Source organism: Callorhinus ursinus, unplaced genomic scaffold (assembly GCF_003265705.2).
Source record: "Callorhinus ursinus isolate GAN/ISIS: 27379988/994484 unplaced genomic scaffold, GSC_fseal_2.0 scaffold18, whole genome shotgun sequence".
In the NCBI taxonomy this organism is placed as follows: domain Eukaryota; kingdom Metazoa; phylum Chordata; class Mammalia; order Carnivora; family Otariidae; genus Callorhinus; species Callorhinus ursinus.
The window spans coordinates 17,327,843-17,340,883 of NW_027397080.1; the positions used below are offsets into that span (position 1 = coordinate 17,327,843).

The window sequence follows — 13,041 nt, forward strand, 5'->3', positions numbered from 1 at the left end:
AGTCAGCTTCGGAGCAGCAGGTCTGCAGCTGTTCCCCCAACAATCCTGTGGCTACTGTCACAACCCATTGCTTGAGACAGTCCTCAGTACCCTATATCCCAACAGTAGGTTATGAGACAAAATGTGGAAAAACCCGCCTTACCCCTGAGAGACTCCCTCCCACAGAATGTAGTGGCTCGTGGGTTGGGCCCATCCATCTGGTCTCATGCTTAAATCTCTACATTCTGGCATGGGAACAATTATTATTACATCTCCTTCGAAAGGAAAACAATTCCCCTCCCCAGGCCACTTTCAAAAGCTGGAGATCTGGGGGCAGAGACTCATATAAAGCACACAGGGAAGGATTTTCTCCAGAACCCTCAGAGCATTTGGATATAGCGTGGTTGGAGATCATTGGCCTCACCCCTTCCCCCCTACCCTGTGCCAAGAGGGAAGAGGGGGTGATGCTGTGGACCCCAGCCTGAGATGCATGGCAGAGCCAGCTGCCCCCCACCCACCCTGTCCCCACTTTCTCCGCTCTGCCGATTGATGCCTGCTCCTCAAAACTTCCTGATCGCCAAAGAATTGCCCCCACCCACTGCAGCTCAATTCTGGGCCTCTGGGAGCAGGGCAGGGCTGTGGATCTCTTCTTCTTCCTCCTCCCGAAAGTAGGCTGGCTTTCCCTGTGAGCTGGGGGCCTGCTGGGCCTTCAGGGGACATGAGGCCACCATATGGCTGATGCTCTGGCAGAAGTGGCACTTCTTGGGCTGGGGTGGCAGCTTGCATTCCTTGGCATGGTGGTCTAGACCTCCACAGTTGTAGCACCTAGAACAGAGCAGGATGGTCAAGTTGAGAAAGGAGTGAGAGCAGAAGCCTTCCTCTGAGTGAGGACACCTGGGCTCTGGACAGTTACTATACTCACTCCCCTTCCTGGAAACTAATTTCCCCACTTAGAAAAGGAAGAATATGACCACAACTACTACCTCTAAGTTCTTCCCAAATCTGTAATTGTCTAGATGGTATCTTCAGATTCAGGTCAACCTGAAAATACTGAAATATCGAGAATGGAAGTCATGGACCCCAACTGGAAACTGTAATTTGGGAGATAGGTGAGACCCTTAAGAAACGGTACCTGTCACTCACTAAAAATAAGGACAATTAAAGGAATCAGACCATATGATCTGCTCCAGGACACAGTGAAGAAAAAAGAAATCAGCCACTTAAGAGACCTAGTGAAGAAGCAACAGGTACATACACCAGTTTGCCCCCATCATGTCGAGTAGTTTCACATTCATGGTCTCCTTTGTCTCTAAAGTAATCATGTGAGGCTAGCTAGCATCACTGCCCTTAACAATGGAGGAAAAGAGCTCACAGAGCAAAATTACTTGTCAAGTCAAAAAGCTAAGTCATCATGTGCCCTTCTCACCTACAGCCCTTTCCCCATCTCCCACATCCTAAGGCAGAAACCCCGAAAACCGAGGTGTTGCCAGGGACCACAGGCTTCATTTTGTCTTTGGCATCCCGGTCCAAGAAAGGGGCTAGATCGGGCGAGCTCTCCCCTCTCAAGCCACCTGCATACCTGTCTCCCTTTGATCTGCGCTTCTGTGTGTTCTTCCCTTTGGGCCGCCTCTCACTCCCAATACAAAACACCCCACCAGGGCCGGTGACCCTGATAGACTCTAGGCCCTTCGCCGACTTCTTAAAGGTGAACTCCACTGCCTCACCCTCCTTCAGGCTCCGGAAGCCCTCCATGTGCAGCTTGCTCTGGGGAAGGGAAACATGGTAGATTTTAATGTTAGTTCTCCACGCTTACACCAAAGACCTGCATACATGCATTCTTGTAAGTTATGAAGAACAAGTGTGATAATACTGCCATGTTATCAGTAAAGAAACTGTCAACTCAAAGAGCCCCACAATTAAGAACAAGGGATCTATGTTACATTAACAAAGAACAATCATTACATAATCAGATGCCATAACATTTTTGGTAGCTATTCTCGTTTAAACTAAAATAGAACAGATCAAAAATTTTTAAACTTAGGGGCGCCTGGGTGGCTTGGTCGTTAAGCGACTGCCTTCGGCTCAGGCCGTGATCCCAGGGTCCTGGGATCGAGCCTCACGTCGGGCTCCCTGCTCCACGGGGAAGACTGCTTCTCCCTCTCCCACTCCCCTTGCTTGTGTTCCCTCTCTCACTGTGTCTCTCTCCGTCAAATAAATAAAATCTTTAAAAAAAAATTTTTTTTAACTTAGCATGCACAAGAAATCAACAAATAGGGGCGCGTGGCTGGCTCAGTTGGTGGAGCATGTGGCTCTTGATCTTGGGGTCATAAGTTCAAGCCCCATGATGGGTACAGAGATTACAGGAAGGAAGGAAGGAAAGAGAGAAGGAAGGAAAAGAGAGAGAGAGAGAGAGAGAGAGAGAGAGAGAGAGAGAGAAAGAGAAAGAAAGAAAGAAAGAGAAAAAAGAAGAAAGAAAAGAAAAAGAAAAAAGAAGAAAGAAAAGAAAAAGGGAGGGAGAGAGAAAGAGAGAAAGGAAGGGAAATCAACAAATATAAAATTGTAAAATGTAAGAGCCTTGTACACTTTAAAAATGTTGAGGTCATGGGCACCTCGGTGGCTCAGTCATTAAGTGTCTGCCTTCAGCTCAGGTCATGATCCCACCCTAGGATCGAGCCCCGCATCGAGCTCCCTGCTCTGCAGGAAGTCTGCTTCTCCCTCTCCCACTCCCCCTGCTTGTGTTCCCTCTCTTGCTGTGTCTCTGTCAAATAAAAATAAAATCTTAAAAAAAAAAATGTTGAGGTCATGAAAAACAAAGTCTGAATAAGTACAGAAACTCAACAATTAAGTGTGATGCATGCTCCTGGAGTGGGTCCTGGAACAGGCTAAAAACCATTAGGACAACTCACAAAATTTACATATTGGAATACAGATGTTTCAACATTAAATGCCCAGATTTTGATCTTTGTACTGAGACTGTGAAAGAGTGACCCTAGTTTCGAAAATACACACTGAAATATTTAGCAATAAAGGTGCTTGATGTCTGTAACTTAGGATTAAGAAGGAGACAAAAAAAGTTTATTTGTACAATGAAGAATGACAAGGCAATTGGGCCAGAATATTAAGAATTGCTGAATCTGGGTAAAGATCCTATGGGAGTTTTGGGGTAAAGGTCATATGGGGAGTTTTTAGTATTATTCTTGCAACCTTCTTCCAGGTTTGGAATTCTATCAAAGTAATGTTACTGCAAGGTCAAGGAAAAAGACAGTATGACCCAAGCAGATGGATTAGTAAGTTTATAAGGGAAAATCCACTAAGAGATCCAAGTACATATAGAGAAATCAACAGGTGAGGGAAAGAGTTTAAAACCGTTGAGAAAATTACCTGTCCGTTTTGGATATGGAGCCAGACTTCTATACTCTCTATCGCATGTATGCAAAATACATTCCAGAAGGTTTAAATATCAAAATGTTAAAAAAAAGGGGGGGGGGGCGCCTGGGTGGCTCAGTCGTTAAGTGTCTGTCTTCAGCTCAGGTCATGATCCCAGTATTGAGATCATCTCAGGTCATGATCCCCCCATCAGGCTCTCTGCTCAGCGGGAAGCCTGCTTCTCCCTCTCCACTCCCCCTGCTTGTGTTCCCTCTCTCGCTGTCTCTGTCAAATAAATAAATCTTCAAAAAAAAGTTTAAAAAAATCCTGTAAAAAGACAGACTGATGAAACTACAAAAAGCAACTATAAATCAGTAAGAAAAAAAAAAAATCACAGAATACCATGCCTAACACATTTCTGAATGAACCAATGATCCAAGAGGTAAATCTGAATTATCTGACTTGGGAAGATGACCAGGTACTACTGGTGAAGGAAAAAAAGATCTAGAATGTTTGGAACAACCCCATTAAAACACCAGGTTTTTACCAAAATTTAAAAATATCAACACTTGCCCAGCAGCCTTCCCAGAAAATGGGAGTTATCACGTAGCTAGGTGAGCAGCTGTAACAGGGTCAGAAGAAACCAGGGTTCCTGATTTAAATAAAGCTCACAGCCTATTCCACCTTGCCACTTAATACATCAACAGCAACACCTTAGTGCAGGTGAAAGCCTCTCCCATAGCCTCCCCAGAATAGACTTCATTATAGCTTACCCCATTATGGTCAAATATCCAAAGAGTGTGTCAAATGTCAACAAAGTGTAGTCATAGAAAATAGGGTTCAGAGAAGCAAAAGGGATCACTGTGCACCCACTCTTGGCTTGAGGGAGCATGAATAAGTAACATTATTATATTATACAGGTAGTGGTTGGTAGGAGGAATATTTCAAACTGGGACTTAGGTCTTAGATGCAACATGCTCTTTAGCCGATGGGATCCCAATTTCTCCGCCATTTACATTGTTGTTTTAATTCAGATTTCATTGCTGAAGACAAAGATCCCATTGAGATCATTAGTTAAGAGCCTATGTTTGAGTGCCAGACATGGTAGTTCATGAAATGTTGGTTCTACCAACTGTTGGCTGTATGACCTTAAATCAATCATTCACCTCTGGCCCTGAGCCCCTTCAGAGGATGGGGTAACAGGTAAATTACTCACCTAAGCCTCTAATGAAGATTATATGGGCATGGAAACATCAAGAATGTGCTCAGTTAATATTTCATGTATTATTATCTGTAGCTTTTGTCCACCAGTTCCATCATAGGAATAGCCTCTCCTGTCTTTTCCTTCCCACAGGAACAGCCTAGGACATGAAGACTGCTCCCCTCCCCCAATGTTGATGTGAGGGAAGGGGCAGAGTGTTAAAGCAGGAAATAAAAGCACTGCAGGGCTCTTTCCCCTTTCCTGTTGCACAGAAACCACCCTGATTTGAAGTTACATTTGACTTGTTTCTTATTCATCTCGGACAAGCCAGTCGGTCAGAAGGTACAATCCCAGGTCCTCCCATTTGCCTAGTGGGCTCGGAGGCTGAGACACTCCTAGTTCCAGCTGTGATTGAGCAGGTAAGTGATTAAGAACAAGGGTTTGGAGTCTGAGGGCCTGTTGTTCCCTCCTTTCTGCGCTGACCTATAAAATGGAGCAAATATTAATTTTATGGAGGAGCTACGAGGTTTTATGCATGAAGAATGGTTAACACATAGCCCGCCACACACAAATCCTCAGTGAGTAGCAGTTATCAGCCCCTTCAGACTGGATCAGGGCAGGGTAACAGTGAGAACAAAGTGTCAAGAGCCTCAAAATTTTAACTCTGGTTTTTGTTAAGTGTGGAAACTCAGAAAAAAATATCCATCTACACCTCCTAGGCTTCCTGGGAGAACAAGACAATACCAGTGTGGGCAATGTGAAACTGACTGGTCCTCTCAGGTCACGCACTCCATCACTGGAGGATCTGAGGTCAATTTAAGCCTCTCAAAAGTTTTAAAAAAAATAACCCCGCAGGCACCCTACCATAGCCGGTCAAGATTTAGACTGGTGGTCTCCAGGGGTGGCTCCCTGCCCCCCACCCCGCCCCTTTCCACAACACATAGTTTGAATTCCTCTCTTATCAGATAGGTAATCACCGTGCAGCCCCACTGAGCTGGCCTCCCAGGGCCTGCATCAGAAAGGAGCCTGAAATTCTTGCTACCACCCCCACCCCACCCCACCCCCAACGACACACAAAGCAGGGCCCCGCCCCTCCCCCATCCCCTCCAAAAAAGAAAAGGCTTGGGGGGGAGGGGCAAGGCTTGAGCTCCCCCAATAGAGCCCAGCCCCAGGAAACAAAGAGTTGACACTGGTTGGTTCTGGTGGTCAGATTCCTGGAGTTCCAGAGGCTGCGGCTTCCCCCAACTCCCCCCCAACCCACATTCACCACATTCATCAGTTCCTTCCTCTCCACGTTGGGGTTATGGTCACAGAAAGAAATGGATAGAGACACCTTTCTTTCCCAGTCAAGCCTGCTGAGTCTGCCAAAGTCACCACCAGCAGCCATCCTTCCTTCTCCCTTACCTGCCATTCCAGCCTTCCAAGGAAAGAACTACACAGGACCCCCGCCCACCCCCCAACCCTTGTTACCTTTGGTCAAATCCTTTATTCAGGAACCTGAACGAGGGTTATTTATTCCAATAAATTATGTCAAAAGTTAGTGGGGGAGGCAGGCTTCCTTCCCATCTTCCTTACCTAGTTTGTTCAAGGCCGGAGGGTGGGCAGCCCACAGGGGGCCCACTGCACGGGGGCCGGTGGCATTTCTTCTGTTGGATGGCAGGGAAGGGTTTAGGCCAGTTCTCTATTTAGACCCTCTGCTTCCTTCTTAATACCTCACCACTGTCTCCACTAACCTTCCCCTCATCAAATACTCCATCCCAGCATCAATCGGTGGCTTCAGCAGTTTATATAATAAAAAGGAGCTTAGGGGTCACTCAGAGAATGTGATAGAGTAAAAAGCACACAGGCACTTGAGTTTCCCCGGAAACTGCTCTATAAGGTCGGACACACGTGGGTCTTTTAATCTTTTGTAAAAGCAGAGCATCAGACTTCATGATAACCAGCTCCAACAAGGCCCATTTTTAGTCACATTGCTCCTTTCTACAGAAGTGGCAGGCAGAATTTCAGGAAAACTTGCTTCGGTCTCAGGGATCCAAGTCTGAGTTCCTGGTTTTTCTGCAACACTCAGGGCCATTCCAGCTCAAGACTGATTAGTGCGTGTCCTATCCCCTCAGTGCGAGACACCTAGCAGTACCCAAATCTTTGTGGACTCAACCACGCTCTCCACTACCATAAGTTGCTGATATGTATCCATGCTTAGTAAGGCTAAGGAGATGCTAAGGAGAGCTCTAAGCACTTACCCTTTATACCAAGCCTGCCAAGTAGGCCTTTTTATGACCCCATGTTACAGCTGAGGTCAGGGAGGCAGAGAAGGGAGGCACCTCGTCCAAATTCAGTGAGACGCAGAGATGCTCTGATTGCAGCTAGCCTGACCCTCCAGCCAGTGCTATGCAATATAATGCACATCACATACACATATTCTAGAACTTTCTGACAGCCGCATATAAGGAAAGGAAGCCGATGAAAGAAATGACTCAGTCCTGAGGTGGTGTCATAGTCCTACCTGAGCTTCATTCCTGAAGGTAGGATTTGGTAAGGGCTAGGAAACCAACCAGCTCTACCAGAAGCAGTTTGTTTGATGATGTGTCAGGGAGGGTTGAGGAAAGAGATCTGTCCAGAACCAGAGGCTGCCAGCAGACAGGCAACCCCCAGAGAGCGCCTCTGCTTGGACACAGCCAGGACCCCAGCTCCTGCCTGGAGTCCTCCACCAGATGGTGCTGCTCAGCAGCTTGTCTGCATTAAAAGCCGCTCTCGGGTGACTGAAGGGTGACTGAAGGGTGACTGAAGGAGTTGCCAGGTTCTGAGCTGAAAACCAGAGCTTTATCTCCCCAGCTCCTTAGGGCAGGAAGCTTCTGTCCTCAGGAAGGAGTTTCAAGGGGACCAAACTTTCAAGGATAGGAAACTGACTTCTCACCAGGGCCCACACCCACCCAAGGGGTGCAGAAGAAAGGGTCCTGGAGTTTTAAGCCAAAAACCCAGTTGTTCTGGGGCTCTTGACCGTTTACAAAAGCCACTTACTCTTCTTGGACTTTGAGTTCCTGTGTGAATTAAATACTCCAAGCTGAGATCACTTGAAATGAGTCTTTACAAATTATTTACTATTCCTGAAATTTTTCTCCTCCCCCACACCGCCTGACCCCAGACTTCATATAGATAGTAATTGTTACTCCTGCCTGCAGGAAGAAGGGAGGGTGTAGGTTTTGCCTAGAGCAGTTTCCCCTCCGCAAACGGGCAATTCTAGTAGGGTGGTTTGATTAGGAATGTTCCAGAAACAATCTTGCCCTGGGGAAAGTCACTAAAAGGCAGGCAGTTGTGTCACCAGCTGAACGAAGGTGACAAGTTTCTCATATTGAAAGCTCCCTCAGGATGGTGGCACAGCCTTTACTTGGGACACTGTCCAGAAAGCATGTCTCTTCAGAAAGAGAAAGACCCGAGAAGATCCCATAACGCTCAACTAACCTCTACTAACTCTCTGAAAATCAGGGTGATTCACTTACTTCTTAAAATCTGATTTATCCTGTTAAGATGAAAAAATTAAAGAATGACCAAACCTGTGGCTTCCAGGCTGTAAGCAAAAAAACCCAGAGGATCCCATCTGGGTCTCCACATTGTGACAATCCCACCACCAACTTTCATGGTGCATCTAAGAGCCCAGCCCTATTTTAGACATCAGTCCGGAAAAGCAGTTATCAGCTAACATTCCCTCCCCTATCTTTAATCTTTTTCTCTGTAGGAAGACCTCTACTGACAAGGACCCCAAACTGTTACTGGCCTCCTTATTCGGGAGCTCCTTACTTCATATGCATTCCTTCAGCCCACCAAGTAAGGACTAGGAAACTAACCGGACAGCTAGTCCTGCCCTTAAGAGCTTATAGATTAGTTAGAGGAGGAGAGATAAAACAAGCACATCACTAACTAGATATGAGGTGAGTAATCAGACGCACTAGTAAAGTTATAAACCAGGTGGGAAAGGTCTCTTTACGTTCTCCCCTCTCCGCCCCCAACACCCAAGAGTCCTAATCCAGACCCTGCCGGAGGTTGCTCTCCCACTCATCTTTCGCAGAAAAAGCAAGCCACGTGGCTTCAGCTGTTAACAGTTCCTCGGTATTTTTCCTCCTAACCCAAACTTGGTCCCTTAGTCAGATTTGGGCTCTTTTGCCTTCAGGCCTTCCAATTCTGCTTTTTAGCTAGAAAGCCATCTTAAACATATTTGGGTTCTGAGCAGCTGTAGAATAGGGAGGGAGCCTTTTCTTGTTCTCAAATTTCTACAAATCTTGGGGGTTTGGGAGTTGAGCCACAGGAAACAGGAGTTAAGCCAAAACTCTTAAAATGGCTATGAAGATTTCAAAATTCTTGGTGAATCTTAGGAAAACAATTTAGTGCTTTCTTGCTCCTGCTTTCCCTATATAACTATTTCTCAACTGAGGGGGATTCTGCCTCCAAGGGGGCATTTGGCAACGTCTGGAGACATTTTTGGTTGTCACGACCGAGGGATGCCCTGAACAAAGAGTTATCCTTTTCAAAATATGCCAACAGTGTTGAGGTTGAGAAACCTTGATTTTAGGGCTGGCCACCTGCCAATATTATGATTTTTAAATTCTCCTAACCCCAGGGACAAGCAGAGAGTTCTAGATCTAAAGATCTGTGTCTGAATAAAACGGTTGTTTAGAGAAATCTCTTTCGCACCCCCCTATTCTTAAGGGTAAGGGTAGGTCTTCTTTCCTACTCATCAACTGGGGGGGCGGGCATGAAGTGTTTTGAGAGGGAGCAAGGAGAGTAGTGAATAGTGTTGGGAACCAAATAAGCCCAACCTTGGAAGGAAAAGAAAATGTTAAGATTACTTTCCCCCCTTTTTCCTCTTTTCTTAGAAAGGGGCTTCCTGACCCTTCTCCCCTGGTAGATGTTTACCAGGACAATTATCCTTCTCACCACCTCAGACTCCAGGGTACCTACCAGCAGCAGCCAAAGAAGGGGAGGTTTTCTTCTTAAAGAGAGCTGCCGTACCTGCGTCCCCGCCCCCGCCCCCACCACACACACACACACACACACACACACACACACTCTCTCTCTCTCTCTCTCTCTCTCTCTCTCTCTCTCTCTCTCTCTCAACACATTTCTTCCCTAGAACAATTTTTAGGGATCATCCGGCATCTACTCAATTCCTCTACATTCGATCCCCAAGAGATAGTTCAGATTTCTCAAGTGCAGGGACTGTAATCACCAGTCTACTGCTACCGTAGGGTTTGAGGATCAACCCAAGCCCCGGCAGCATGCTATCCTACCAGGTAAGGCTCAGGAAATTTCCAGTCATTGTCCTGTGACTGTTGGTGGAGGGCGTTTGGGAGACAAATTGCTGATTCCTTCTCCCTGCTCAACTCCCTCTTGATAACTTACTCAACCTCGGCATGTCGCTGGACATTCCAAGACCCAGATTATCTCCCAACTAACCCACATGAAGGAGCATGGTGCAGGCTCCACTCCCCAAATCTGAAGGTCCCTGCTTTCCTCTAGACCATCCAGTATTTTCCAATTGCTTTTGATCCCAATGTTAAGTGGCTTGAGACACAGATTCATTTGTTCAGGAACACCTTCCTTGGGATTTGCATAGTACCAATGAACCCCAGATGATGAGGGGACACATTCCTCCCAGCCCCTATTTAGCAGCCTTTGGAAGGGAGGCAAGAAAATGTTGGGTCTCTTTTATTCCAAGCCTCCCAAAGTTGGGGAAGCTGTCCAGTCCGTCTCTAGACCAACAGAATTTAATCTCTTTGTGATCAGATAAATGGGAAAGTGGGAGAGCTGGCTACCCCGCTGAGGAGGGCCATTCAAAGCTGGTTCCTGTAATAAAGTGATTTAATAGATCTAAAGAGGCCAATTCCCTTCATTCTCCCACAATTACTTCCTGTGGGTTATCATTCACATATGTAAATGAGACGGGGGGGGCAAAGCCAGAACTAGTTGTCGGGATGGTGGGAGGGCGGTTGAGGGTGGGAGGAGATACAGGACACGGCTAGGAGGTGGCTAAGCATGCGGCTGCACACCCTCCCAGGGTATGTTCGAGTAACCCAGTGGCCCCCTCCCCAATACCCAACATGAACTGGTTCCCTGCCTCCCCTACCTCCCCACTCTGTGTCCTCGCTGAAGGCCATGCTCTGGAGCCTTCCCTGCAGCCTCCCACCACTCCACCCAGGATCTCCCTTCACCCCTCCCCCTCCAGAATACCATCCCTCAGGCTCCAACCCTTAATCCCCACATCCTCCTTTCCCCTCCCCCAAGGCTCCTAAAGCCAACCTCTCAGAAGTAACCCCTCCCTGCCCGGCCTGGGTGTCAACCTACTGGACCTGACGATCAATTTCTCCCTCCCAGGTCCCACACCAAACCTCCAAATGTGCAAGGGGGCCGAGCACCAACTTCCCTTTCATGGTTGTTATGGGTGGCTGGTGTCTCAGGACCACCAGAACACTTCTAAGAGATTCAGGAGGGGGTGAGAGGAAGAGGAAGCTGGGGAGGAGGGAAACCTGAAGTCTCTGGCTCCTTGTTCGAGGCTGGAATGTTAGGACAGCAATCAATGGCTGTCTGGGGCCATAAATGCCAAGCAGAGAATAGGTCCAGAGGCTAGCCTCCCTCCACCCCCCGCCCTGCGACACTGAATTTCACCCCCACTGGGCTGCCTTGCTTTAACTGAGAACTTGGGGTTGTGACCTAACTCCCTCCCAGCATGGACGAGAAATCTAAGGCCTGGACTCCTTAGGTTTTCCTTCCTGGTAGAACTCCACAGCCAAAGCCCCAGTGGGTTAATTGTGTCTGAGATGGGTACTCTGGAAGAGGTTTCAGGCCCCCAGATTCTTCAAGGATCTGCCAAACTCACTCAGGCCCCAGGGCTTGAGTTTTGGGTGACCACCTGGGTGAGGAGACCCGGCTGACTTCTCAGCTTTACCCGTTTGATTCCGGAGCGGTTTGCCTGCTTCTCTCCCGCCAGGGAGCTCCATTCACACGTTAGTGAAAGACGCTGGGCGCTCAGGGCCCTCCTCTGAAGGGGCATGTGCTTCCCTGGCCGGTCTGCTCGGCCCTCCCCCCACCGGCAAGCACAATACAACCTTAGTTTCTGCCACATGGGGTCACCTCCCTGCCCCCTGCCCCCTTCCCAGGGGAAAGAGGTAACAGACACGTGTTAAGCCAGAGGGGTTCCGGTAAAGGTTGGGGGTGCTGATAATAGACTCTGCACACCCTCGTCCCGTTGGAGTTAAGGGGGACTCAGAACTGGGGTGCCACGGCACAGACGGGAGCGCACAATGAGGGCCCCACGATCTTCCTCAATCCAACAGCCGAGTCCGTCCGCCCATCCTTGAATATGCGCGCCAACATCCCCTTTCCCCCGGCGAAGTTCCCCGAATCGGTCTCACCTGGTGCACAAAGACATCCACCGGGGGGTCAAGCGCGACCCCGGCGCGGGCGGTCATGGACAGGAAGCCGAACCCCATGCGCACGTTGAACCACTTACAGATGCCGGCACCGTGCAGCAGCTGCGGCTCTTCTGCCGCCCGAGCGGCGTCGTCCGGCGTCTCCTCCGGCGCCTTGGCGCAGCCACCTGGAGGTTGGGAGGGCGCTCAACTGGGGGGCCACGGAATTGGAGGGTCCTCTCAAGACCCAGCAGGGAGACCCGAGTGTCCAGCCCCCGGATGGGCACCCAGGTGGCTGCAGGTACCAAGCAGCTGGCGAGGAAAGACAGGTCCTGGCCGCCTCCCGCGCTCCCCAAGCTCACGCTGAAGCCAGTGTTGCCCCAAAAGTTTTGCTCCTCTTCCCACAACACGTTGCCCGGGGATAGATGGACGGACAGGCCCCTCCTCTTCTCTCCCCCCCCCCCCCGCCCCCGTAGCCTCGGCGTGCACGCCACTGGGACACCAGGGTTCCTTGGTCCAGAAATGGCCCCTGAAGCAGGAGGCCGCACAGACTTAGGGTCCTTCGGCCAGTCTGGGGGACATTTCCCCCACCTCCCTTTTATGTGGCTCCTGGGGGCCCCTGAAGCCTAAGGTGTCCCCAGTAAGTCCCGAGCTCGAACCTGCAAACTGCTGGTTTGACACAGAGCCCATGGTAGTCGGCTAAGCCCGCGGCCCCGGGCCCCTGGTCGGGTGGCTGCTGGCCCCAGAGAAGTCCGGAGGCAAAGGGGTGGCTCGGGGAAGAGGCTGCTACATCTTCCCCAGCACAATAGCGGTGGGAGGGCCCACGGCTTTTCAAAGGCTCCCAAATTCTAAAAGACAATGACCCAACCCCCCGCGGGCAGCCCCCTCCCCTCCCCTCCCTCTTCTTTCCCCTCCCTTTCCCTCTGGCTCCAGCTCCGGCCCTCCCCCATCGCTATGGTCTCTGACACCTCTGGGGTGTCCCTTCTCAGAATCTTGAGGTTTGACACCCCCTCCCCACACACACATCTGGAGATGGGGGCCGTCAGCCCTAGAAGTCTTGAGTACCCCGGAATTTGGGATCCTGTACTTTAACGA

General features: G+C 49.3%; 1 protein-coding gene across 1 annotated transcript; it reads right to left on the reverse strand.

Annotated features, from left to right (window-relative positions):
• Positions 1-584: 584 nt before the first annotated feature.
• On the reverse strand, positions 585-12,636 carry LIN28A (lin-28 homolog A). The gene is made up of 4 exons (XM_025856123.1): positions 12,606-12,636; positions 11,950-12,134; positions 1,559-1,743; positions 585-804 (listed from the first exon to the last, which is right to left on the reverse strand). The coding sequence occupies exons 1-4, from the start codon at positions 12,634-12,636 to the stop codon at positions 585-587; spliced, it is 621 nt and encodes a 206-aa protein (XP_025711908.1).
• Between the last annotated feature and the right edge of the window lie 405 nt (positions 12,637-13,041).

What these genes read in the sequence shown, in the direction of transcription:
- LIN28A (XM_025856123.1), bottom strand. Translation starts at nt 12,636, where the DNA reads ATGGGCTCTGTGTCAAACCAGCAGTTTGCAG. An exon ending in GTCAAACCAGCAGTTTGCAG is followed by an intron (nt 12,135 to 12,605) that starts GTTCGAGCTCGG and finishes CCCAACCTCCAG; the next exon opens with GTGGCTGCGCCAAGGCGCCG. An exon ending in CGCAGATCAAAGGGAGACAG is followed by an intron (nt 805 to 1,558) that starts GTATGCAGGTGG and finishes GCTCTGTTCTAG; the next exon opens with GTGCTACAACTGTGGAGGTC.